The sequence below is a fragment of the Vombatus ursinus genome, unplaced genomic scaffold (assembly GCF_900497805.2).
Source record: "Vombatus ursinus unplaced genomic scaffold, bare-nosed wombat genome assembly UNPS02009975.1, whole genome shotgun sequence".
Classification (NCBI taxonomy): domain Eukaryota; kingdom Metazoa; phylum Chordata; class Mammalia; order Diprotodontia; family Vombatidae; genus Vombatus; species Vombatus ursinus.
This window is the reverse complement of record NW_020949753.1, coordinates 104,505-130,011: the sequence shown is the minus strand read 5'-3', so window position 1 is coordinate 130,011 and position 25,507 is coordinate 104,505. Positions and strand designations below refer to the sequence as shown.

The 25,507-nt window shown below is 39.0% G+C and overlaps 1 protein-coding gene across 2 annotated transcripts in view; it reads left to right on the top strand.

The window, feature by feature from the left end:
* The first annotated feature begins 7,808 nt into the window (after positions 1-7,808).
* The window catches only part of LOC114036730 (alcohol dehydrogenase class 4 mu/sigma chain-like), a 53,632-nt gene continuing 35,933 nt past the window's right edge, over positions 7,809-25,507 (top strand). For both annotated transcript variants that reach the window (XR_003568362.1, XM_027853405.1), the window contains exons 1-6: positions 7,809-7,941; positions 12,847-12,948; positions 16,410-16,548; positions 16,923-17,010; positions 17,102-17,318; positions 23,374-23,634. Coding sequence is in view for 1 of the 2 variants with exons in the window: in XM_027853405.1 (XP_027709206.1) it covers positions 7,924-7,941; positions 12,847-12,948; positions 16,410-16,548; positions 16,923-17,010; positions 17,102-17,318; positions 23,374-23,634 (825 nt within the window). In the remaining variant the exon portion in view is untranslated. The remainder of the gene's footprint in view (positions 7,942-12,846; positions 12,949-16,409; positions 16,549-16,922; positions 17,011-17,101; positions 17,319-23,373; positions 23,635-25,507) is intronic.

Genomic DNA, 25,507 nt, shown 5'->3' with positions numbered 1-25,507 from the left:
AGCATTCAGATCTTGGTCAGACATCAAAGATGCCAAGGTCATCCACTGCATCCCAGGCCATCACCAGTTGTCCTGACTTTCGTCTTGCCACTGAATTTGGATAACTCTGGAAGAGAGAGTGAGGCTGACAGCTAGGGCTGAATAACTCTACCTATATTAAATCCAATTCATGTGAAAACCAAGACATCACCTCACGATGCCATTGGTCCTCTTCAAAAATAAAGGATAAACAATAACAACAAGAAGGCCACAATTCATAAACAGCACACATATAGGCACATAGGAAAGTAGAGATTGATATTATTTTTGTAGATAACCATCTCAATCTCTATGAAAAGATCCCTTTATCATTATTATTATTATTATTATTATTATTATTATTATTTTCCAATAGAATGGACATGACTGTGCTTTTTGGCACCTGTTGTTTCACTGGGAATAGGCTTAGTTCCACTTCTAATGTGTCCTTTGAACAAATCACAACCTTTCAGAGCTCTAGGTAACACCCTAAGGCTGCAGAAGAAATGTCAATTTGCATTGATAAAAGAAGTTCCCTATATCATTGAAAACACTGGTCTAGTCACAACCCTTGTTTCTAATCCATTTTTCCTCCCCAAACCTGGGCTGTGAGTGAGCATTAAGACAAAAGGTGGAACATCTTAGAAAGATCTCCCTAGGGACCACAAAATAATGAATCTCCTAGACCAGCTTTCAGGTCACCTCTCAATTTCCTAAACGATCCACAGGTGATCCTGAAAGGGAAGTATTTGGGTCTGGACAATTTATTACTATCTGTGAGAGAGATCACGCCCCCTAATGGACCCAATGGATTTATTGCAAGTTCCGCTAGATTTTAGCCAGATATTTGGTATGGCCTGGGAATCACTGGGCATTTTGGCTTTTGCAACCTCTGCAACTACAGTGAATGGAAATCTTATAGTATGGGTGAGATAGCCTCATTTAGCAATAAGATTTACTGGGTTGGATATAAGTTTCAAGAACCCAGAGTAATCCATAAGTCATTCTGTGCAGTAGATAGTAGTGTAGAATCCCAACCCTCACAGAATTCAGGATATTGATTTTTTTTTAAACTTTAAACAATCATAGAAAAAAACACAATGTTTTAATGCCAAAAGACCAACAGAACTTATTCTAAGTTATCAGGTGGCCTTCAGTTGGAGAACTTTGGTTCCAAACTGTTTTTATAAACTGATTCACCTCTTGCCTTCTTTCTAGGAGTTTCAAAATCCTGGTTATCTGATTTCAAGGTTAATGAACTGGAAACAGTTAGGCACTTCATGCCCTTTGAACAGCTAAAGTGCTTTATCTCCAGGGGTTGTGCTAATAATATCACTTACCACCACTATCTCCTCCTCCTCCTCTTCTTCCTTCTCTTCCTTCTCTCCCTTTGTCCATGTGGGGAGTCATACCTTTACATATGCATGCTCTGTCCAAAGGAATATGATTTTTGATCACTTATATTGCACAAAGTATTTTGGGGTTTAGGGGCTAGATTCCCCCCCCCCATTTATTTTATCATTATTTTTTTTCAAAAAGCTGGGACAATTAACTCTTTGTCTTGTATAATTTTCATTTATAATTTCTTGAAATATAGCTCTAGAAAAACAGGCTTTGAAAAAGTCTGTTGTGATTCAAATGGACTACTTGACCATGCCTTTAAACTCAAATCACTCTGGCTTTCATTAATTGGCCAATAATAGGTCCCAATCCAAGCCTCTCTAGCTCAATATTTTTAGGTTTTGATGGCTCAGAGTGAGTATAAATAGCAACTTTTTCTGTTCTGGCCAGAAATTCTGAGCATCTTCCCCTCCCAGATTGATTCTTTTGAGTAGGCAAACTAGGGCATCTTTTGCCTCAATTCTTACCTAGCCCTTAATCACTAAATGGGTGTTGCCTCAGACTAACTGAGAGCTGGCAAAGACCTTAGCTTAAAAAGGCCAAGGTCTCCCACTGCATCCTGGGTCATCACCAGTCAGCTTGACTTATGCCTTGCCACTGGACTCCAGTGACTCTGGAGGAGAGAGTGAGGCTGATGACTTTGTACAGATCTGCCTCACTTCTACCCAATTTACTTTCACGTCAGGACCTCACCCTCATGGTGTCATTGGTCCTCTTGGAGAAAGAAGAATGAGTGACAGTTTTGGAGTCACACTCTAGGATTGTGATCATTTCTCTTCCCAAACTTCTTATCATTTCCACCTCAGCAATAAGTTCCTTTTTGTCAGTGAAAATCAGATTCAGAATAGAATTTCACCTTGTTACTTTCTCCGCATTTTGAAGGATAAAATTATCATTACAGCAAATCAATATATTATTAACTATTCTGCTTTTTTGGGGAGTGGGAAAGAAGAGAGACAGAGAATGAGATACATAGAGAGAATAGGATGAAAAGACATAGAGAGAAACAGGCACACACGCACACAAAACTCCAAAAGAGGTCTGCCATATTTAAAGCCTCCAATCACCAATATGTTATTCTTCTGTCATGCTGATTATACTTTTCCTGAATAACTCATCTATTTCTTATTTTTGTCCAGTAGTTTTATAGTCTGACTTGTCATCAGTTTGAACTTTAGTCAGCTTAGATGATTAGATAGATTCTGCTTTTCCCTGTGTTAAAGATCATCATAAATACTCTCCACCATGTTTCCAGATTTCTGGATTTTCTCACGTAAATGTACATTCTTAATAGAAAAATTCAACACCTCACCCCTTTAACTATTTGGGTTTTTTTGAGTTATGCCCACCTAGAACCATATACCCTTCATAGTCTTCAGCCTGCCAAGACTCAGTGATAACTACGAAGTCAGATTTGCCTCTTGGCATGGGGGCTTCCAATCATCTTGCTTAGGGCTTCAACTTTGGGTATTTGTGTGTAGATATTTGAGACCACATGCTCTGCCATTGACTCCTTTCTTAGATTCTGTCTCCCGTAAAATTCTAGATTACTTAATTGTTTTTATTTGATTGTAGTTTTTCTCTATGGTGGCCAACTTGACTATGCACTCATAGGTAGTTTTTCTGATCTCCTTGCCAACCCCTATCCCTTCTAATTTAAAGCCCCTTTGATGAAATTTGCAAATAAATTCTTAGCAGGCTCCCATTACTCTCCAGGCACTTATCAGTCCTAAATTTTAAAGATCATGATAGCAGCTTAGCAATCATATCTAGCTCTTTTAGTACTTTGGAAATAGTTAATCAAGCCCTGGTGAGCTGGCTATATCAAAGTCAAGATCCTTCTATCCTCCTATCTAATCCAGGATGCTGGATTGCCCTGTGAAATGGTGCCCATGTCAACCTGACACTAGATTGTTGTGGGAATTAAAATTGCCCAACCTACAATAAAAGAGAGTAAGGCAGAGCTCTGAGCCAATGACACTTTATTAAAAGGTCCATGGATCCCCTCTAATGAAGTGGACCTCAGATCTTCCTCATGATCTGAGATGCCCCCTTCTTCCAGAGCCTTATTTTTATAAGTCTTGATACCAGATTTGATACCTGAACACTCTAAAGGGGCTACGCAAAATATAGACTCCCATTGGTTGATAGACCTTGCTTTGTAGGCCAAAAAATGATGCATCAGCTAGAAATGGTATGGGGGGGTGGGAGGGGGCAGGTCTCAGGTTGAGTAAAACATGGGGCATCTCCACTGACTAAGTGGTCATAAGACGGTCACCTGTTCATGTTGGACAAGAGACAGTGGTGCAGAGGTACAAAATAAATAGGGAGTTTCCATGTAATTGAGTCACTTCTGCCACACTAGGCTTGGTCACCATCACAAGGAAAAACAAGGGCAGAGGGCCTCTAATTAGCTTCCTATGATTAAGCAAGTGAAATACAATATGCAGTTCATAGCTCTGGGGCCCAATATACAGAATTTATAATCACTACTTCTATGGAATCATAGCAAAATGATTAATACTGATTGTAACAGAGTCAAAGTCCAAATGAATTATTTCTCACATTGTGATGTCAAAAGTCTCAACCTCATCTGACAACCCCATTCATCACCCATTGGTTATTGTTGCTGTTCCTTCAGCTTTCAGCAAATTTCCTCAGCAATGCCTATTCATTTTTTTCTGAAGTTTTGCAAGCAGAGACTAAGATTTGCCTGGTGTGCATACCTTTCCAAGGGTTCACAAGAAGCCTTTTTATCCCACATGATGAATCAGCCATTCCTTCTCTTGTAACTGCTACTGGTCCCTTATACCTGCTCTTCTGCTCTCTCCATTGACTCCCAAGGCCCTCTCCCATGTTTCAAAGAATCTCAGTTGGAGAGATCAGGCAAATGGTCCGACCTGCCCTTCCTGTTTCCACTATACCCTTGGGTTGCTTTCCGTCCTGCTCAGATATTTGTTTCACCTTCTCTCTCATCTATCAGCATAAAGCCTTGCAACATCAAGTGAAGACATCCTCCTAAATAACTTTCTTGTTTTCAGTATGAGAAAGACTTCATATTGTGAGGGCATATTGCAAAGCCCCTCAAATGTTCTGAGGTGACTGTATCTGCATATGAAAGGACCAGGAATGTGGCTGAACAGATGGAGAAGACCATGATCTTGCTCTCTGGGCTTGGCATGGTCTCTCTCTACCTTTCTGTACTTTTTTTAAAAAATCACTCATCCATATAAGGGGACAGAAGTGAGTTAGGGTTTGAAAACTGGGTAGCCCTGAACCCCAGCACTATTTGGTAGTTTGGAGGCAAATGACCATTACCTGGTTTATAGTCTAGACTTAAAAGATAAAATTTGGTACATATATGGAATGCCCACAATAAGCCCAAGTGAGGCCTCTTACAGAGGGGCCCTGGATCCTGATCCAAAGAAATTACTATACTGAGGTAATTAGGAAGACTCTTCCCTTTGTTCTAGCCAGCTGGGTTTCTAGGGCTGAGAATCTACACCTGGTGAGATGAGAAGTTCCAGTAGCCTAGACACTGAGGAACTTGGACAAAAGGACCTGGGGTGATGGGGGAGGGGAAGGCTTTTTAAAAATAATATTTAGTGGTGGTGGAGGAGGTGAGGAAACCTGTGGACTTTCAGGTCAACGGCAGCACCCTCTCTTCCATTGAGGATAAGAACTACAAGGATTTCTGTTGAGCCGGGGCTTAGGGCCAAACAACAGTTGGTTAGTGGCATGATATCAGCATATAACTTCCAACAGAGCAGAGCATCAAGTCCACCAGGTCAAAATATTTTTCTGTTCCATCCCTTCCCAAATATTTCCTTTCTCACTACTGCTAGTGCCTTCCTTCTGTGATTACCTCCAGTTTATAGTGTGTGTGTGTGTGTGTGTGTGTGTGTGTGTGTGTGTGTGTGTGGAGAGAAGGGGGGAAGAAAGAGACAGAGACAGAGAGAGAAAGAGACAGAGAAATAAAGAGATAGAGGGACATAGATACAAGGGGGGGAGAGAAAGAGAGAGAGAGAGAGAGAGAGAGAGAGAGAGAGAGAGAGAGAGAGAGAGAGAGAGAGAGGGAGAGAGAGAGAGAGAGAGAGAGAGAGAGAGAGAGAGAGAGAGAGAGAGGAAGAGATAAAGAGAGAGGGGAAGAAAGAGACAGAGAGAGAGAAACAGAGAAAGATAGAGGGACAAAGATACAGAGGAGGGAAGAGAGAAAGACAGAGACAGAGACACAGAGAGACAGAGATAGAGACAGAAACTGAGAGAGAGGAAGAAAGAGAGAAGGGGGGAGAGAGAGTGACAGAGACAGAGAGACAGAAACAGAGAATGAGAGACAGACAGACAGACAGACAGACAGACTCTGGCATGTACATAGATATTGATATGTCATCTCCCCCCACTGAATGTGAATTCCTTGTGAGCAGGGACTGTTTTTGCCTTTCTATCAGGTCAGCACAGCACCCGGCACATTGTAAGCATTAAATAGATGCTTCTTGTCTGACTGACTAAGACTATAAGTCCAGAAGGGAGCAGGCTCAGTAGGGACAGCACAGTAACATCAGTGGCCATGCAACATTGATGGAGTCTTCCCTCCCTACGCATGTTTCTCTCCATGTGTGCATGCTGGCCACATGTGTTCCCTATGCCTGTGCCCCCTTTTGCCACTGATGTTGTATGTGCTTTGGGGTGAGTACTCCCCAGTTTTGGGGGAGAGGTAAATACTTTTGTTGCTTTTATCTTTACTATGCCTACATTCCATACACATTTACTATTTAAGAGTGTCCTTGGTCAGAAGAAGCGATACAAGGACACTCTCAAGGTCTTTCTTAAGAACTTTGGAATTGATTATGTGGCATGGGAGACACTGGCACAGGACTACCCAGCATGGCGTGCCCACATCAGAGAAGGTGCTGTGCTCTATGAGCAAAGCAGAATTGAAACAGCTCAAAGGAAACACAGGATGCACAAATTTAGAGAATCCACCCCAAATGTTCGCATGGACTATCTGTGCCCAAACTGTGGTAGAGAATTCCAAGCACATATTGGTTTGATCAGCCATAGTCAGACACACTGAAACTTGAATCTCGCATAGTGGCACCATTTTGGTCCTCTTGGAGAAAACAGGACAAGAATATGTCGAGGGCCAGCTCTGATCAGTCCAGCAAAGGGTTAAAGAATTCAGGTTGGAATTTAACTCCTGCCTGTTCTTACCTTCAAGGGCTCACTTAATCAGGATGTTGCCTCACCACTCTCCTATTCATTAGAACTGGAACTGCCCGACTGTGACACTATAAAAGTCTGGCATGAGGGATAACATGTGGCAAACAAGGGAGGACTAGTCTCATACTTTGAGATAAGAACCCAAGAAAGCCCTGAGAATGATTGTCAAGGCCTGTTAATTGACTGTTAATCTCTATCTTGTAACCATTTGTTTAAAATGATGTAAACCTTTTTTCTTGATACTTTTATTGTATGCTCCTTTGATGTATGTCCTGAAAGCATTTTTTTTACCGAGCTCTGAACCTTGAAAGTTATCAGTTAACAGTTACAGAATATGCATAGTTTTCCCACACAAGGGATCCTTTGAAGTTCCAAACTTTTTCCCATATATGCTGTGACCCTCAGATGAATAAACGGTTCAGTCGTGGCTGACCCGCCTGGCCCATGTTTCTTCAGTTCACGCTCTCCCGTCAGGTGATTCGTAGTTGCTGGCAACAGAATAATATCAGCCAATGTACATCCCTGAATGAATACAATTATATCTTCCTTCCTCCAGCCCAAGAGTAGTTTGGAAACAAACTTATCCAAAATTCATGGCTTCAGAATGGAGGAACTGGCTTGAAAAGTCCCGAAGTCATGCCCAGCAAGCAAAAACAAAAGAAACCCACATTGTCTACACTTCTTTGGACACAGGAGGTCGATCTTGAAGACAAAAGCTTATGTCGTTTCCCCCAGTTTCTATCTTTCTCTGTTGAACAGGATTTCTTTATATGATCCCCTTTTTACAATTTGGGAGTAGATTGAAGAGATCAATATATGATATAGTCACTGTGGGCCTGAGGTGAGTAACTAGAACAGAATGAAAGGAAATAAAAATTACTCTCCATATTGGATACTTTTTTTCTTAATTGGACTGTTAAGGAAAATGCCAGGATTTAAATTCTCAGGTTGTTGTCTGAACTGTTTAAGAATCATGCAGCTACAAAGGTAAAAAGGATGTTTTCACCCCTATTCACTATTGCTGATACTCTCAGTTGCCTTAGATGCACCAAGTGATTGTTGGTTTGTTTGTTTTTTTTCAAAAGTTAAACATTACAAGAGGGTGGAACCAGATAGGGAAATACAAGGTTGAAGGTGCTGAGTAACGTGTTGTTTTTTTTTAAGGCGTTGCTTTGAAATAGAACTATTTATTAGAAAACTTAGAATAATTTGCAAAACAGCCAGTCCAAACTTTGGTGAGAGGACACCAAAGCCTTTGAACATCAGAACCAAGAGAAAGGCAAGATGAGCACCGCAGGAAAAGTAAGTAAAATATTTTCATATCTTCATCACAAACTAACAAGATAAGTAACTGTAACTTGAGAGTTTTTTATTTATTTGGGAAAGTAAATCTTTGAGAGAGGAAAAGACTAAGCAGGCAAGCATTTAGCAAAAATGTTGGTTGGAACATTTCATTGCTGTAGGAAGAAAATGGAGACTGTAAGCAGAATGACTATGGGGAGGGATATTCTTACTGCACTACTTTAGCAGGATTAGAAGAAATATAGTTTACATCCGTTCACTAGGAAGTTAACACTTTCTGCTCTGAATGCTGTATTTAGTAAGTGGTGGCATGTGCTGCATGGTATGCTAACACTAAAGGATGGGGCATGCCTGCGAAGGCCTATGGATGTAATTTTTACCAATTACCTATGTGAGGGTAAGACATAAAGATGTCTGTGCTCAAGGACTTGTTTGCATGAATAGAACAACTGAGCATATGATAGAACAGAGGTTCTGAAACTTTTTGAGTGAGTCTGGGATAGTCTTTTGAAGTCCATGGATTCTTTCTCAGAAGAATATTTTTAAATGAATAACATAAAATACATAGAATAGCAAAGGAAACCAATTATATTGAAGTATCATTATCAAAATGTAAAAAAAAAAAAAAAAACCAGCCCTAAAAAGTCATGGACACTTTGTAGTGTTATAGTTAATAAAGTTTTCCCAGATAGTAAATGTAATTCCCACAATAACCATGTAAAGCAGATAAAAGTTCAATTTTCTTATTTTATGGATGAGGTAGTTGAATCAGAGAGAAGATAATTAGATTAACCAAATGTTTATCGATTTTATTGGCTTTTTCCTAAAGCCAGATCTTAGTTTTATTTATTAGTTCAATAGTTTTCTTAATTTCAATTTTATTAATCTCTCCTTTGGTTTTCAGAATTTATAATTTGGTATTTAATTGGAGATTTTTAATTTGTTATTTTTCTAGCTTTTTTAAATTCTTTTTTATTTTTAGGCAATTGGGGTTAAGTGACTTGCCCAGGGTCACACAGTTAGTAAGTGTCAAGTGTTTGGTCTGAGGCCAGATTTGAACTCAGGTCCTCCTGACCTCAGGGCTGGTGCTCTATCCACTGTGCCACCTAGCTGCCCCCATATTTAACTTTTCTAAAATTCTATTGATCTCCTTGACTTCTTTCTTGTTTATTTTGTGGTTAAATTTATCTAGTTCTGAGAAGAGGAGGTTGAGGTCCCCTACTGGTATAGTTTTGCTGTCTATTTCTTTCTGTATCTCCTTTAACTTCTTCTTTAAGAATTTGGATGCTATACTACTTAGTGCATATATGTTTACTAATGATATTACTTCATTATCTATGGTACCTTTTACTAGGATGTAGATTCCTTCCTTATCTCTTTTAATTAGATCTATTTTTGCTTTTTTTGCTATTTTATCTTTACTCTGTGTGTATCCTTCTGCTTCAAATGTGTTTCTTGTAAATAACATATTGTAGGATTATGGTTCTTTTTTAAAAATTTTTTTTGGTGAGGCAATCGGGGTTAAGTGACTTGCCCAAGGTCACACAGCTAGTACATGTCAAGTGTTTGATCTGAGGCCAGATTTGAACTCAGGTCCTTCTGACTTCAGGGCCGGTGCTCTATCCACTGTGCCACCTAGCTGCCCCAACTAGGATTATGGTTCTTAATCCACTCAGCTATCCATTTCCATTTTATGGGAGAATTCATCCCATTCACATTCACAGTTATGATTACTATCTGTGTCTTCCTCTCTATCCTATGCCACCCCCCCCTTTATGCTTTTCTGTCTTCTTTTTCCATTTCCCTCCTCAGTAGAGTTTTGCTTTCAACTACCACCTCCTTCCTCCTGCCCTTCTTTCTATTAGCCCCTTCTTTTTTTCCCCTTTACCCTTTTTACTTCTTCCCTCCCTTCTATTCACCCCCTCCCTTTTCTTTTCCCTTTCCCCTCCTACTTCCTATAGGGTAAGTTAGATTTCTATACCTAACTGATTATGTTATTCCCTCTTTGAACTAAATTTTATGAGAATAAAGTTCAGACAATGCTCATTTCCCTCCCTTCTTTCTGTCCACTGTATTAGGTTTTTGTGACTTTTCATGTGATATAATTTATCCTTGCCTGCCTCCTCCTTTCCTCTTCTCCCAGCACAATCTCTTTTCACCACTTAATTAAATTTTTTACCATCACATCAAAGCAGCTTATACCCATGCCCTCTGTCTAAGTATACCCCCTTTTAAAAGTCATAATAACATTACAGTTCTTGAGAGTTATAAGTGCCATCTTCTCTTGGAGGGATGTAAACACTTTGCCTTCATTAATAATATGTTGTTGGTTTTTTCTTTTCTGTTCACATCTTTATGCTACTCTTGAGTCTTGTATTTGAAAGTCAAATTTTCTGTTGAGTTTTCGTCTTTTCATCAGGAAGGTTTGGAAGTCCCCTATTTCACTGAATGTCCATCCCCCCCATTCCCCCCCACCTGAAAGATTATGCTCATTTTCAATGGGTAGTTGATCTTTGGTTGTAATCCAAGCTCCTTTGCCTTAAGGAATATTATATTCCATTCCCTCTGATCTTTTAAGGTAGAAGCTGCAAAGTCCTGCATAATCCTGACTGTTGTTCCATGATATTTACATTGCTTTCTTTCTGGATGCTTGCAGTATTTTCTCTTTGATCTGGTAATTTTGGAATTTGGCTACAATATTCCTTCACATTTTCAATTTGGGATCTCTTTCAGGAGGGGATGGTTGGATTCTTTCAATGACTAATTTATCCTCTGGTTCTAGGACCTCAGGGCAGTTTTCTTTGATGATTTCCTGAAGGAAGTTGTCCAGATTCTTTTATTGATCATGACTTTCTGAGAGTCCAATGATTCTTAAATGATCTGTCCTGGATTTATTTTCCAGGTCAGTTGTTTTTCCAACATGAGGTATTTTACATTTTCTTCTATTTTTTCATTCTTTTGATTTTGTTTGAATGATTCTTGAAGTCATTAGCCTCCACTTGCCCAATTCTAATTTTTAAGGAATTATTTTCTTAAGTTAGCTTTTGTACCTCCCTTTCCATTTGGCCAGTTCTATTTTTTAAAGAGTTGCTTTCTTCAGTCAATTTTTGTGCTTCCTTTTCCAAGTTGTTGTCTCTTTTTTCAAAATTCTCCAACATAACTCCCATTTCTTTTCCCAATTTTTCTTCTACCTCTCTTATTTGATTTTTAAAATCCTTTTTGAGCTCTTCAAAGAGGACTTTTTGGCCTTGAAACCAGTTCACATTCCTGTTTGAGGCTTCAGATGTAGGCATTTTGACATTGCTGTTCTCTTCTGAGTTTGTATTTTGATTTCTCAGTCACCATAGCAGCTTTCTATGGTCAGGGTTTTTTTTTTGTTTGTTTGTTTTGTTTCCTACTCTTTTTTCATCTCATTTAGTGACTTTTAAAGTTGAGTTCTTCTTCTGGGATGCAGGAGGCACTATCCTAAGCTTCTTATGCTGGAGGTCAAGGGCATGGTCATTGGCTTTCAGGGCCTCTGGTGCTTATAGCTTGCCCACTGCACTGGGGGTTGCCCAGCCTAGTCATACCTGTTGTGCTGGGATTCTGGGGCTTGCAATTCACCTTCTGCACTGGGGCTGGAGGATTCACTGTTGACCTGTTAAACTAGGACTGAGGGGCCTTGGTTGCTGATCTGTGCTGTGACTGAGAGCCTCCTGTTGGCTTGTCTGGACACCATTTGCACTGGGCTGGGCTCCTCTTTTACCCAAGTGAGACAGATCTTTTCTGAAGTCCTCCTAAGTTATCTTAAGCTGGAAAATTATTTCACTCTGTCTTTTTGTGTGTTCTGTTGCTCCAGAATCCATTTAGAGGCTTGGTTTAACATTGTCTCTGAGGGAAACTGAGGAGAACTCAGGTAACTTCTTGGCTTCTTTCCACCATATTGGTTCCATACCTCTTCCAACACTCCAAGATGCAGGGCAAAGTTCTGAGGTAGACCAAGTCTATGACATCTTCCCACCTGAATTTCTGATTCCTCTTACCTCCTCTCTTGCCAGGACTGTAGTAATCCTCTCCCTCACACTGCTCTTCTCTAGTCTCCAATGCAGCACTCCACCTAGGTTATCCTACACTACAAACTATTCCAAGCCCCCAAAATATCTATCACCACTCTGTGATCAAAAGCTCAATTTCTAGGAGGCAAAAAAGCTGAATGAATTCACATTATTATGTTAGTGACTGATAGCCAGTTTTTGCATTAAAAAAAAATGACTCTCCTTAACCTAACTGCATCTCTAACTGGTAAGTACTGTATCAGGCAGCATAACACAAAGAAGGCAAGAAAAATTCTTTGTGAGGCAAAATCCTTTGGACAGAGAGATTCTCAGCTGGGAGATCAGCCCTACCTGGGAATCAGCTCCCAGGCTCAGATCTTGTGGATGTTTCTAATTTGCACAATCTCTTCCTTTCCTCCACTTCTGGACCCACAGGTTCTTTGAAAGCTGTGTTTTTTTTTTCCTTTCTCCCAATAACTCTCATGCCAATGGCTCTAGCCTTCTAAGAAGCAGTTTTTCTGGGGCAGCTAGGTGGCACAGTAGATAGAGCATTGGCCCTGGAGTCAGGAGGACCTGATTTCAAATCGAGTCTCAGACCAGACACTTGACACTTATTAGCTGTGGGACCCTGGGCAAGTCACTTAACCCCAACTGCCTCGCAAAAAAGAAGAAGAAGCAGTTTTTCTCCCAAAACAGTTGTTTTGTAATTTAAGCTTGTAAATGCATGAAAAAGTTCTGGGATTGATAGTGCACTAGTTCAACAGCCCACCCTGACAGCTCTTGCACTGGATTTTCCCTGGCTTAGGTTAGTCGAATTATCAGGAGTTATGGGTGCATGAATATGTCACACTTGTTCTTGCTATTTTCCCAGGTGATTAAGTGCAAAGCTGCTGTGTTGTGGGGCCTGAATCAACCCCATTCCATTGAGGAAATAGAAGTAGCCCCACCAAAAGCCTATGAAGTTCGAATTAAGGTACTGAAATTCTTAATTCCTTTAAGAGAAAGCCTGAGATTTCCTTGGTATAGGCAATTCCCCAAAAGGAAACTCCCTCCACCAATGAGACTGGCATCCACTCTGCATCTCAGGGTCTCTGAGTTGCCTGGGAGCACTAAGAAGTTCAAGGACCTACCCTGGGTCATACAGCCTCCAGGGCCTGGCACTGGAGTCTTAAGTGATCCTGAGTATAATACCGTTCCAAACATATGCTGGTCTGTAAATCTCATCTTGCTAAGGGGCTCCTACCATAGGTAAACAGATGCACCACTGGCATGGCTAACCAGCTAAATGGTTCTGAGTCACCTCCTTTCCAATATGACGTTAAATCTCTCTGGCTGCCAATATTGTGATTGTTATATTATTCCAGGCACTTCTCAAAGATTCTTTTTGTGACAGTTATCTTAGAAAGTTGTTGATAGTGAAGTGAGCAGAACCAGGAGAACATTGTACATAATAACAACAATACTGCTCGATGGAGAACTGGGAATAACTTAGCTATTGTCGGCAATACAATGATCTGAGACAATCCCAAAGGACTCATGATGAAGCATACTATCCAATCTCAGAGAAAGAACTGATAGTGTTTGAATACAGACTGAAGCGAACTATTTTTCACTTTCTTTCTTTCTTCTTGTATTCAAGTCTTCTGGTATAAAATGACTAATATGGAAATGGTTTATACATTTCACATGTATAACATATCAGATTGCTTACTATCTAAGGGAAGAGGGATAGAATTTGGAACTCAAAACTTTACATAACAATTTTTTTAAAAAAAAGAAATGCTAAGAATTGTTTTTATATGCAATTGGGAAAAAATAAAATATTAACAAAGAAAAAGAAAAAAGAAAGATATTTGCAAGCTCCATAGATGAGATAAATGTACCCCAACCTATATTATCATTACCCCCAAAGGACTCTAGGCCAAAAATCTAGATGTGCATGAGGAAGAAAATATCAAGGTCATTTGGAAGTAAATGTATCCAGTATTGTAACATATTTGGAGAATCTCACTCAGAAGTCTCTGGAGTAATGCTTTCCTTCTTTTGTTTTCTTCAAGTACAATCAATTCTTTATTGTATAGGTACTGAACTCAAGTCAAGTACAGTCAGTCATTGAGAAAAATCCCTTTACCATAAAATGATTTCCAAAGTATTCACCAGTACTGAGATTTCCGGGAATATTTGATGCCATAGCATTGTATAACAAAAGATTTTGGATAATTTGCTGAACTTAGTTTTGAAGTGATTTGACATACATAACAATAGATTGACTCTGAGGGGGTTATTAATATCCTAGGGTGTAAGTCCAAGGGTTGGTTTTTAATTTATTTATTTGTATTTCTTCCGGGTAATTAATAATGAATTTATTAATTAGGCTAGCTAATAATCAATAACTTGATGATCAGTAGTTTCTCTCAGTAACCAAAGACATCTAATGGAGACACTGAATGCCTTAAATTTTTTTTTTAAAAGGAATGCCCCTGACAAGACAAATCAACCTTGATTGATTTAAATTAGATAGGTTAGAAGTCTTCAGATCCTCCTGCTCAGAACTGGGCTTGATCAAGAGACTCAGTGCCTCCAGCAATCTGGTCAGAAGAATCAATCTCCACCCAGACCACTCTGGTTGGTTTTCTCCTTCATGACCTGGGTGGGTCACCTTAAACTCCAATGGAGGGGTACAAGGACATGGGCTTATTCACGAAGGTCAAGAATTCACCTAGATTAGATTCTATTTACACTCTAAACAGAAGTAAGGTCTTCTAGTTGGATGGAGTCCCATCCAAGATAGCTGAGCATGTTCCCTGGGGATTAGGGCAATCTCATCTATCAGCCATGATCTTCAGAGATAAGGGTTGGGCCCTAAATAAAGAAATAAAGAGCCTGGATCCTAATTAATAATTGTTTGTTAATATAATAGCAAAATAATAATTTCTGTCATAGAATTGTTGTTCAACTGTGAGTCACAAGGGAAGAATTTAAAAATGAATATCTGATAGAACTCAAAATGGGTATCAATCAGAGGGCAAAGAAGAAATGAATGTTAGCTGAAAACAGAGGACTCCTTGAATAGAGGATGTCATTAGGGAAATGTACGATCCAAAAGATGTGCTGATTACATAATAAGAGCCAGAGACAGCCCCTATGTGCTCCATTAGGACTCCAGGACATCAGGCAGGACAAACAGGAAGACACAGACAGGAATCATATAATATGGGGAGTGGGCTTGGATAAATTGCAGTCCATGTTGTTGGAGACAGCATCCGATCAATGAGATCACACTTCCACATACATATGTGACTTAGACTTTGACATCTCTCTTTCCCTCGTTAAATATTTATTGAGTAATCACCATAACGTATTGTAGATAAATTAGGTCTTACAAAATCTTCTACAACTCAGCAAGCCATGAAGTTTTTTTTTCCCTTTCCTTTGATTGATATTAGGTATTAGGTATTAGGTACACTGACCAAATGTAAGCACTTTGTTCTCTCCTTGGCATATATTTTGTATTTGTTTTTATGTTTTTATCCCTCAGTGGAATGTAAGCTCCTTGAAGACAGGAATGAGTGTGTTTTCTTTTAGTTTTATGTCTCTGGAACTCATAATTGTGCCTTTCATTTGGCAGGATTTGATAAATTCTTATTGAATTGACTTGGAATTTCTAAAATAAGATATCCCCTTTCAACTGAAGATATTTCCCTTTTTCCGACAATAATAATGATGATTATGAATTTATATAAAATCATGTTATTTTATTAATACTATTTTTCATTAATAAAGTATAATCCTGCATGCCTTGGGTAATGACTCACCTTCAAAAATATTTCCTAGTTCCGTTTGTGGTCATGTTCCATGGTGCATCTTCCAAAAATTTAAGTCATAACCCTTTATATTTTCCTCTAGTGTATAGAATCATTGTAAATTTCAATTTGACTTTTTCTCATTACCTTGAAACAGTGTTTGAGATCAAAGAAGGTTTTCCAGCCTCACGCCTGGAATTGGGATAATTAATACTAGTAAGAGCTTTCAGAGAAAGTCCCTTCCTCTGCTGATCTGCCTCTCTGAGTCATTTCATGCTTTGTCTACTGGAAAAAGCAAAAAAATAAAAATACAAAAAAGATATTATCATATGGTTCTTTGGTGAGATGATCAATCATACCTTGGCTGGTTCCCCTACCTGAACACTTTGCATTTCACTGCATGTGGAATGTGGTGACTGAACTGAGCAATACTCTTTCAAAATGTCACCTCCCTCAGAACAATAATCTTTTGCTAAATGTTAGGCAAAGAACCCAACACAATATAAGCACTAAGAGAATCATCTCTGTGCAAATGGTAGTTCAGTGAAGAATAATCTAAATGCCCCCTTCCTGCTATTTCCAAAATGTCTTGTTATGCCTTGGGTTCAATTGCCTTTCTCTTTTCATGTAGATGTTGGCTACAGGCATATGTCACACAGATTATGATGGAACCACAGGAACCATGCCTGCTAGGTTTCCAGAAGTTGGAGGACATGAGGGATGTGGAGTTGTAGAAAGTATTGGAGAAGGAGTAACTAGCATGAAACCAGGTGAGTAACAGGTTTTTAACCTGGGTTCTGTGAATTTGTTTTTTAGATATGTTGGTAACTGCATTTCAATATAATTTGGTTTCCTTCATAATCCTAAATCTATTTTATTATATGCATTTCAAAACATTATTCTGAGAGTGAGTTCATGGACTTTACCACATTTCCAAAGTACACACACCAAAAAAAAAGAATAAGCATCCTATGAATATTGGCCAGGATACAAGTTTTAAATGGAGAGAGTGAAAAGAGATCACCCTTCCTCTTCTAACAGGGATCTTATTTATGCCTTTCATTTCTACAGCATAGTCATTTCTGGGTATGTTCCAATCCCAAATGCTAATGTTTTTTTAATCATAATTTTTTTTCTCTTCTAGGAGACAAGGTCATCCTGCTTCCTGTCCCACAGTGTGGAATTTGCTCTTCCTGCATGCACCCGACTTCCAATTTCTGTGAGAGGATTGAGTGAGTTTCTGTCATTTTTACTGAGATTTCATTTATTTGCCCCATCATTTGAGCAGAAATCATTTACTGGTGGCATTGATGTATTGAATAGTATTACAGGTAGGGGAGTACTGCGTGAAGGCACTAGCAGATTTACCTGCAAAGGGAAAACCGTCTACAACTTCATGAATTCTAGTACCTTCAGTGAGTACACAGTGGTGGATGAAGTTGCAGCTGTGAAAATTGATGCTGCCGCTCCAGCTGAGAAGGTGTGTGTGATTGGCTGTGGATTCTCTACTGGATATGGGGCTGCAATCAACACTGGAAAGGTAAGATTATGATCAAAGGAAGGAGAATGGCCAATGAGGAAACAAAACTGGGACTCTTTATAGATAATATGATGGTATACTTAGAGAATTCTAAAAAGCTAGTTGAAATAACGAACAACTTCAGCAAAGTTGCAGGATATAAAGTAAACCCACATCCATCTTCAGCACTTCTGTATATTACCAACAAAGTCCAGCAGGAAGAAATAGAAAGGGAAATTCCATTAAAATAACTGCAGACAACCTAAAATACTTGGGAATCTAACCACCAAGAGAAACTCAGAAACTATGTGAACACAATTACAAAACACTTTTCACAGAAATAAAGTCAGATCTAAACAATTGGAAAAACATTGATTGCTCATGAGAAAATATAATTTAAAATGATAATTCTACCTAAATTAATTTACTTATTCAGTGCCATATCAAACTACTGAAGAATTATTTCATAAAGTTAAAAAAAAATAACAAAATTCATCTGAAACAACAAAAGATCAGGATTATCAAGGGAAGCTGCTGTGGGTTCTCAAGTGTTAAACCAACAGAGCCCTAGTACCGGAAGGTTTGCGATGGAGAAGATGTTTCTGGAATAGTCCCGGCAACACATTGATTGTCCTTTCCATGGACCAGCCTAGCTATATATGGAAAATCTCATCAACAGTAGGGTGACTATTTAACGATGAATTGTTTTGCCATGGTAACCCTGGAAATAAAGATAAATATGACATGGTACATATAATGGCATGTGACACTTCAATTTCTTCTGTGACATTGTTATACGGCAGGGTAGGTGATTCTAAGAATCACAAAATGTTTAGACCCTCTTTAAATCTCAATTTGGCTATTGGTGTGTGACAGGCATCCTTATCTATTGACCAATTAGTGCATGTATTATTAGACTTACGGAATTAAACCCATCAGGACATTCTCAAAGTTAAAAAGGGGGAAAGACACAGAAGAAAGAAGTACATTGCCTCTAAATGGAAGAATGAATTTCAGGTTCTCTTTGATGAGGTAAATGAAGGAATTGGTGGGATTGGTTCTATAGCAAATCAAAAGGCAGCATGAAAAGTCACTTCAAGGGGGTCTTGACTGTACAAACACTTCTGTGTTTGCCTATGTGTACATCAGCGGATAGAGGAAGGCAGTAAGGCACATATATTCTCATAAGAAAGCAAATGTGAGTGGTATCATTTAAAGAATTGCAAAGCGGGGTTGCCTACACTTGAAAGTTATGAGTGAAGTCTTACCCCAAGGTGTCAATGTGGTATGAAGGAGGCCAGCCCTGTTTTTTTTCTGACCAAAAATATTTCATCATAACAGCCTTTTAAATCAATTCATCAGCATGTTGCCCTGTACCTTTCTCAGAAACATAGATGCCATTCCAAATTTTTCTGGTCTTCTTGGTTTTTTTTTTTTTTTTGGTTGGGTCCTATTGGATCAAGGCAATCAAATTTAATATAAGTTCAAATTTACTTGCTTTAAGAATTAACTCATCCATTTGGGCTTAAGAAACTCTTGGTCCCATGCACACTCTTCAGATATATTTTTCACCCAGGAAGTTTCTGATTTCAACAAGTGAGTCAATCTCTCTCTTTTTTTTTTTATTTTTTTTTTGGCAAGTCAGTTGGAGTTAAGTGACTTGCCCACGGTTGCACAGCTAGTAAGTATCAAGTGTCTGAGGTTGGATTTGAACTCGGATCTTCCTGACTCCAGAGCCAGTGCTCTATCCCCCATGCCACCTAGCTGCCCCCTTGAGTCAATCTCTTAAATAACAATTGTGATGGAGAAGTTAGCATATACGGACTTTATCCTGTACCAAAAATCCAGTATAATGCCTCTGATCAAGTTTTGCATGTGTCAACAGATCATATGAAGCATTTCTAGTTTTTTTCAATTTCTGCACTACTTGTCAACCTGGAGTTTTAACAATTCCTTCCAGGGAGACAGAACTCAACATTAATATGGTTGAAATCCCTTTGCAAGTTTCCTCTCAAGTCCCTCACAACAGCTGTCCAGCTCTTTCAAAAATTGTCAGCATTTTCTGGGATAGCAACTATCTGGTTTCTGAAAATGGTCTTCATTCTGTTCATGGACAGGCCAAAGAGTTTGCCCTGGGTTTTTGAAAAGCTATGCCCAATGGATCACAAATCTTGGCAGCTTGCAGTAGTACAGGCCAGACTCACAACCTGTTATGATAGAATGAAATGAGATAATTATAAAACATCTGACAAATCACAAAATAAAGTTTATTTGGTCATAGTAGGGAAAAGCGATTTGATGAGGAAAAAGCATTGCTTCAGTTGGGTGTAGCTTCCATCAAAATTTGCCAATCAAAAGTTTGAGGGAGGAGCTGGTGACTTTCCACACTGTAGCTTTTTTGTCCCTACGGTAGGACACTAAAAATCTACATTAATTATCCCAAGTTTAAGACCTGGAATTAATTAAGTCTTGAAGAAACTTTCAATATCCTTTAAGGAAAAATTAGCATAGCCTTCATGAAATACCACACTAGGCTATTTTCTCCTACCCCATAGGTACAAAACAATGAAAATACATTCTTTTAAAATATTCTGCAGTTATTATTTTTCATTTATTTCATTTATTCATGTATTTCATTTATTTATTCAGACTTCTTCCCTCTTCCCCCATACATACAACTAAAGTAATGAAGCTACTATAACTATAAATCACATTAGTGAAATAGAACAGTGATTTGCATTGTGGTAGATAGTATGGAATCTACTGAATGGGGTCTTGACAGGATTGGTGTTTGGGAAGAAGAACCAAAGAAATTATATCTTGTGAGCATCACAAAGTAATAAAAAAGAGAGAGTGGTAGCACCCTCTCCTATGTCCCATTATCCAATTAGGCTGGGACATTGACACTAGAAAATTACTTCCTAGTCATAATTTGGTTTCAAACTTCCAATAGTTGGGACATCTAGGTGGTGCAGTGATTAGAGCACTGACCCTGAAGTCAGGAGGACCTGAGTTCAAATCTGGCCTCAGACCAAAACATTTGATGCTTACTAGCTGTGTGACCCTGGGCAAGTCACTTAACCCCAATTGCCTAAAATCAAAAACAAAAAAAAAAAAAACAAAGAAAAACAAACAAACAAACAGACTTCCAAAAGTACATGCTAAACAGTTCCATAGAGTTCAGGCTTTTTTTTTTTTTAATTACTTGATTTGATCTTCCTGGAGCTATTCTCAAAACTTATGGTCCTGTGCGTGTAGTAATTATTGATTTCAGAATCATCTTTTTGGGAGGTTCAAAGTTCATGACTACCCAGAACTTAATGTTATGAAAAACAGCTTTAAAATCATCTTAGTATGATTCAATAAACTTTTTTTGGAGTTAAAAACTCTTAAAAATTAACTGTGGCTTACATGGATTTGATCTAAATTTTAAAATGACTGTCCGAATCCTGTTTGGTTTTGGCACAATCAAAGTAATTATAATGTAGTATGTATGCTATGCTATTACACAGCATTTCATTAGAAGTGCATTATCAAATGCATTTAAATTTCGTTTAGGTAACAAAACACACCGCTGTTTTTCACTTAATACGAAATGATCCTTCGTTCATTGGTTTTGCAACAAATAGAGCATTCACTCATTCAGTCTCCTCAAAGTTGACACGTTCCATGACCACAGAGGAATATAATGCTCTTCAGATAACCCAAACACACAGGAACACATTAGCAACTCTTTGATACCTTGTAACTGTTGCTGTAACTTCTTCATAGCTACACTGACTTTGGTGTTCTCTCTGTCCTTCTTTAAAACTGGAATGTTTCCACTTGCAACATCATCAATGTCTTCTCAGCCTTTGCCACCACCACTACACATAACGAAAGGCACTCTCCGTTCAGCTACTGTCTGACATTGCACCCATTTCTTCATCAGGTTAACACAGCTCTTACAAGCACACATGTGGCCACAGGGTTGACAGTGAATAGCAGCTTCCTTATTGGATTGCACAACATATTCTTCAATCTTTGTTCTAGACTGAACTTGTTCTTTACAGATGAGGCATTTCTTGACATGTGGACAACGCAGAGATGATGTAGCAATATGTCCGCATGGGCCAAAAAGAGTGTCTCTCTTCATATCTGAACATACCATACATTCCTCTAAAGTTCTGAATCGTTCCTGATCATAGAGGGACTGCATGAATCCACCTGACCACTGACTTTTTCTTTGTGACACGTGGCCAGTGCTTTGCAGAGGTTAGGATTAGGACATAGATCAAGTAGAGACTGACCATTCTCATTTCAAATGCTAAAGTCAGCTTGGTTGGTTGCTAAGAAACATGCAATAGATGCACTCTTCTCTGACCCTTATGTACCAAGTTCCATTATTAATTTGTTTTTGGATGGTTCCCAGGCTGTATCCACTTTCCCCACATCCTGCATATCTTGGAGCTGGCAGCATTGTGATAAAGTAAGATTTCTCAGAGTTTCATGCAAGGGAGTATCCCCATCTTTATCCTGAATATCCAGTTTAGCACCTGCATGAACCAAAAGCCTGACTATTTGAGTGCGTTGTCGTTTAATAGCAAGGTGTAGTGCCTGTTTGCTGGTTCACATTCCGGATACCCAGCTTTGCATTTACCCAAAGCCCAAGAGTTCAGCCACTTTTATGTGATTATTAAGTGTAGCTAAATGCAAGGCAGTGTAACCATCATCTTTTTTCTCATACACAATCCATGGTCTTGGCAGTTTGGATAGTAACACACACATTGCACTGGGGTTTTCTCGTAGTGTAGCATGGTGTAGAGCATTAAATCCATAGTTGTTTGTGATTGTAACATCTGCCCCAGCTTCTAGAAAGACTGCAAGAATAGTGGGTGCATAAAATACTAAAACTGTCTTTGGTTCTCAGAGCGCCAAACTTTATGATCAGTGCTTCGCATACAGTAGATACTTAATTAATGTTTGTTGTATTTGAATTTTGTTAATTGTGAACGATATCACCAAACTGTGAAAGATACCACCAAAAAAGAAAAAACCCCTCATGATTGGCAAAGATGGTTATATTGTAAAAGAATGGAAAGACAGATAGATGGAGGGATTTGCTGATACGTACTGAATGTTGAAAGACCTAGCAAAGGCTTCTAATGCTTGGGACAGATTTTTCCATGAAGCTCTATGATAAGACATGGGCAAGAATCTAATAGAATAATCAATTATGCATGAGCTGGGATCAGCACCATGGGAACACCCTTCTTATTGACCTATTGAAATATTGAGACAGGCAGGAATCAATCAATCAATTAATCGATAAGTGTGTATTAAGGAGCTACTCTCTTCTCTATGCTGAGCACTGAGCTAGGCCCTGGCAATAGAGAAGACATGAAACCATCCTTGATTTAAAGTAGCTTCTATTAGGAGAAATGGCTTGTGCATATATAAGACAATATGAAATAGATATAAGTAAATATAAGGACTTTTTTAGTAGAGAGGCATTTTCAGACTTTTTCAGTCATGTCCAACTCTTCATGACCCCATTTGGGGTTTTCTTAGCAAAGATGCTGGAGGTGTTTGCCATTTCCTTCTCCAGCTCATTTTACAGATGAGGAAACTGAGGCAAACCAGGATCACACAGTTAGTGTCTCAGGCCAGATTTGACTCAGGAAGAGGAATTTCCCTGATCATTATCCATTGCACTATTAGGGGCAGGGTAGGGAAATGGGGGTGGAGGTGGGGGTGGCAAATCAGAAAAGTCTTGATAAAGATATAAGGTTATTTGTGACAACAAAAAGTTTGCACATTCTCCCCTTCACAAGTGCCTCTATGCATTTAAAAAAAATGAAACTTCTGAGATAACAGAACATCCAGAACATCGCTTCCATATATGTGTGTGTGACCTCTAAACTGCTATGTTTCTCATCCCTTCAAAGTATTACTACCAAAATCAGTTTGTCAATGGTTGCCTTGGACTAGTTACGCTCTATGTTTCATGTTTTCCAAGATTCCAGACTTATTATAATATCAGTTTTACTGGATCAATCATTAATCACTACAGGTCAGTATTTTTTCATCACCATAGGTCCACCCTGGATCCACTTGCGTTGTGTTTGGGCTGGGAGGAGTTGGCCTTTCTGTTGTGATAGGCTGTAAAGCAGCCGGTGCTTCCCGGATCATTGGAATTGACATCAACCCACGCAAATTTGAGAGGGCCAAGGCTGCAGGGGCCACTGAGTGCATCAACCCTAAGGACTACACAAAGCCCATCAGCGAGGTGCTGAAGAAAATGACTAACAATTCTGTGGACTACACCTTTGAGGTCACTGGAAACCTTGATACCATGGTGAGTAATCAATAGGTAGAAAGGAGAATTTGAGAGTCAGGACTAAATTTATTCAACCCCAGCTCAAAATCAAAGCAATGGTAGAGTTCACCTCTCAATGGTTTCATTCAGTAAGAGAGTCCTTAGAATATAGCTATGATCCAGATAAAAGCTGAATTTGCATAAACTAGTATAAATTAATCAACAGGAATTTAATAAGCTCCTTCTGTCCCCAGGTACTAGGCTACTAGGTTCTGGAGATTCAAATAAAAAAGTAAGACAGTACCTGCTCTCAGGCAGCTTATATTCTACTAGGCAGAAATAACATATATAAAGGAGTGGGAAGGGTGTCTCGGTCAGGTGAATCACAGGGGATGGTGAGTGGAGTCATTGATTTTCACATTATTTCTAATGGCAATGGTAGTATAGATATGATTATTTTTCTCTGAGCAAGAGCAGGAAGTATGAAGCTAGAGGTGGGAAAGAGGGTGATTCCTGGTAGTAGGGCAAATACCAGGTTTTCTGCATGAGGTGGAGCCTGGTGTCCCAGTTGAATCTAAGATGTGATGTGAAGCACAGTCTGAGCCTGGCTAGACATAGCAGTTGAGGGCAGTTTTTGCTCATTCATCTACTAGTCTGTAAATTTAGAAATTGATCACGAATATGTGAATCATATAATCAGATTTACATTGCCAGGGTCAAGTATAGCTCTGCAACAATATCTTCTGAGTTAAAAGAGACAAGTAATTACAAGCAATCAATACTTCAAGGAAAATATGTACTTTCTTGAATTGTTTTAATAATAATAATAATAATAACATAATAATAGCATTTATGTACTGTTTTAAGGTTTGAAAAACACTTTACAAATGTTGCTTCTTTTTATTCTTGCAACGATTGTGCTAGTTAGGTGTTATTTTCATTCCCATTATACAGATAAGAAAACTGAGACCAAAAGAGTGACTTGCCTAGGGTCATCCAATTATGTAGTAAGATTTCAAGGTTAGATTTGAATTCAGGTCTTCCTGACTCCAGGTCCATCATCTAACCACTGTGCCATCTCACTGCCTAAGGAGAAGAAAAGTGATCCCACACAGAGCTCAACCTGCCTCAGCGATCTGCCTGAGAGGCACAGAGGGGAAAGGAAAGCTGTGGGACCATTTGCAAGCCATACAATTTCTTCCCAAGGAATTTACATCCTTTCCCTCCTTCCCATTTTCTCCATCTGGGATTTCTGCTCCCTGGTGTATAGCTGAGCCTGAGTAAATGGTCCTTCAGATTAGTACAGTGGGCCCTGGCCCCAAGGTATCAAATGGAAATTAAACTCCTTTCATCTAGCCTCTCAGGGTGTGTGATTATTCTAACTCCACCCAAGGGGGTACAGCACTAGCCCAAGCGTGGAGTATGTACAGAAAAGGGGAATTTAGAAGGGTTGGCCCAAAGTCCCTGGTGACGACTATTGGCTAGGCGATCACTGCACAGTCTCACTGTTGATGCCCTTCAGTGGCCTAGGTGTGAGTAACTCCTAATTAATGAGAGTTACCTGGCTTTGCATCATCTCTTAGCATTTAGATTTATTGCCAAGAAAACTGATGACATGCTTAATTATTCTTTTACAAGAACAATATGTTTCTATTATATATTAGTAGTAATAATAATAATAAAAAATGTAATTTCTTTCTAGATATTTCCTAATAAACACTGATCTCTTAAAACTGACGGTGCCTTAGCCAAGGAGACTAGTACTATGCCTTTAGTAAGTACCTGGAGGAAGGGGAGACAGAAATAGATGGACAGAGTGAGGCAGAGAGACAGGTACAGGTGGGAGAAGAGAGAAAGGGGGAGGAGTGAGGAAGAAAGGAAGGAAAGAAGGAAGGAGGAAGAAAGAAAGGAA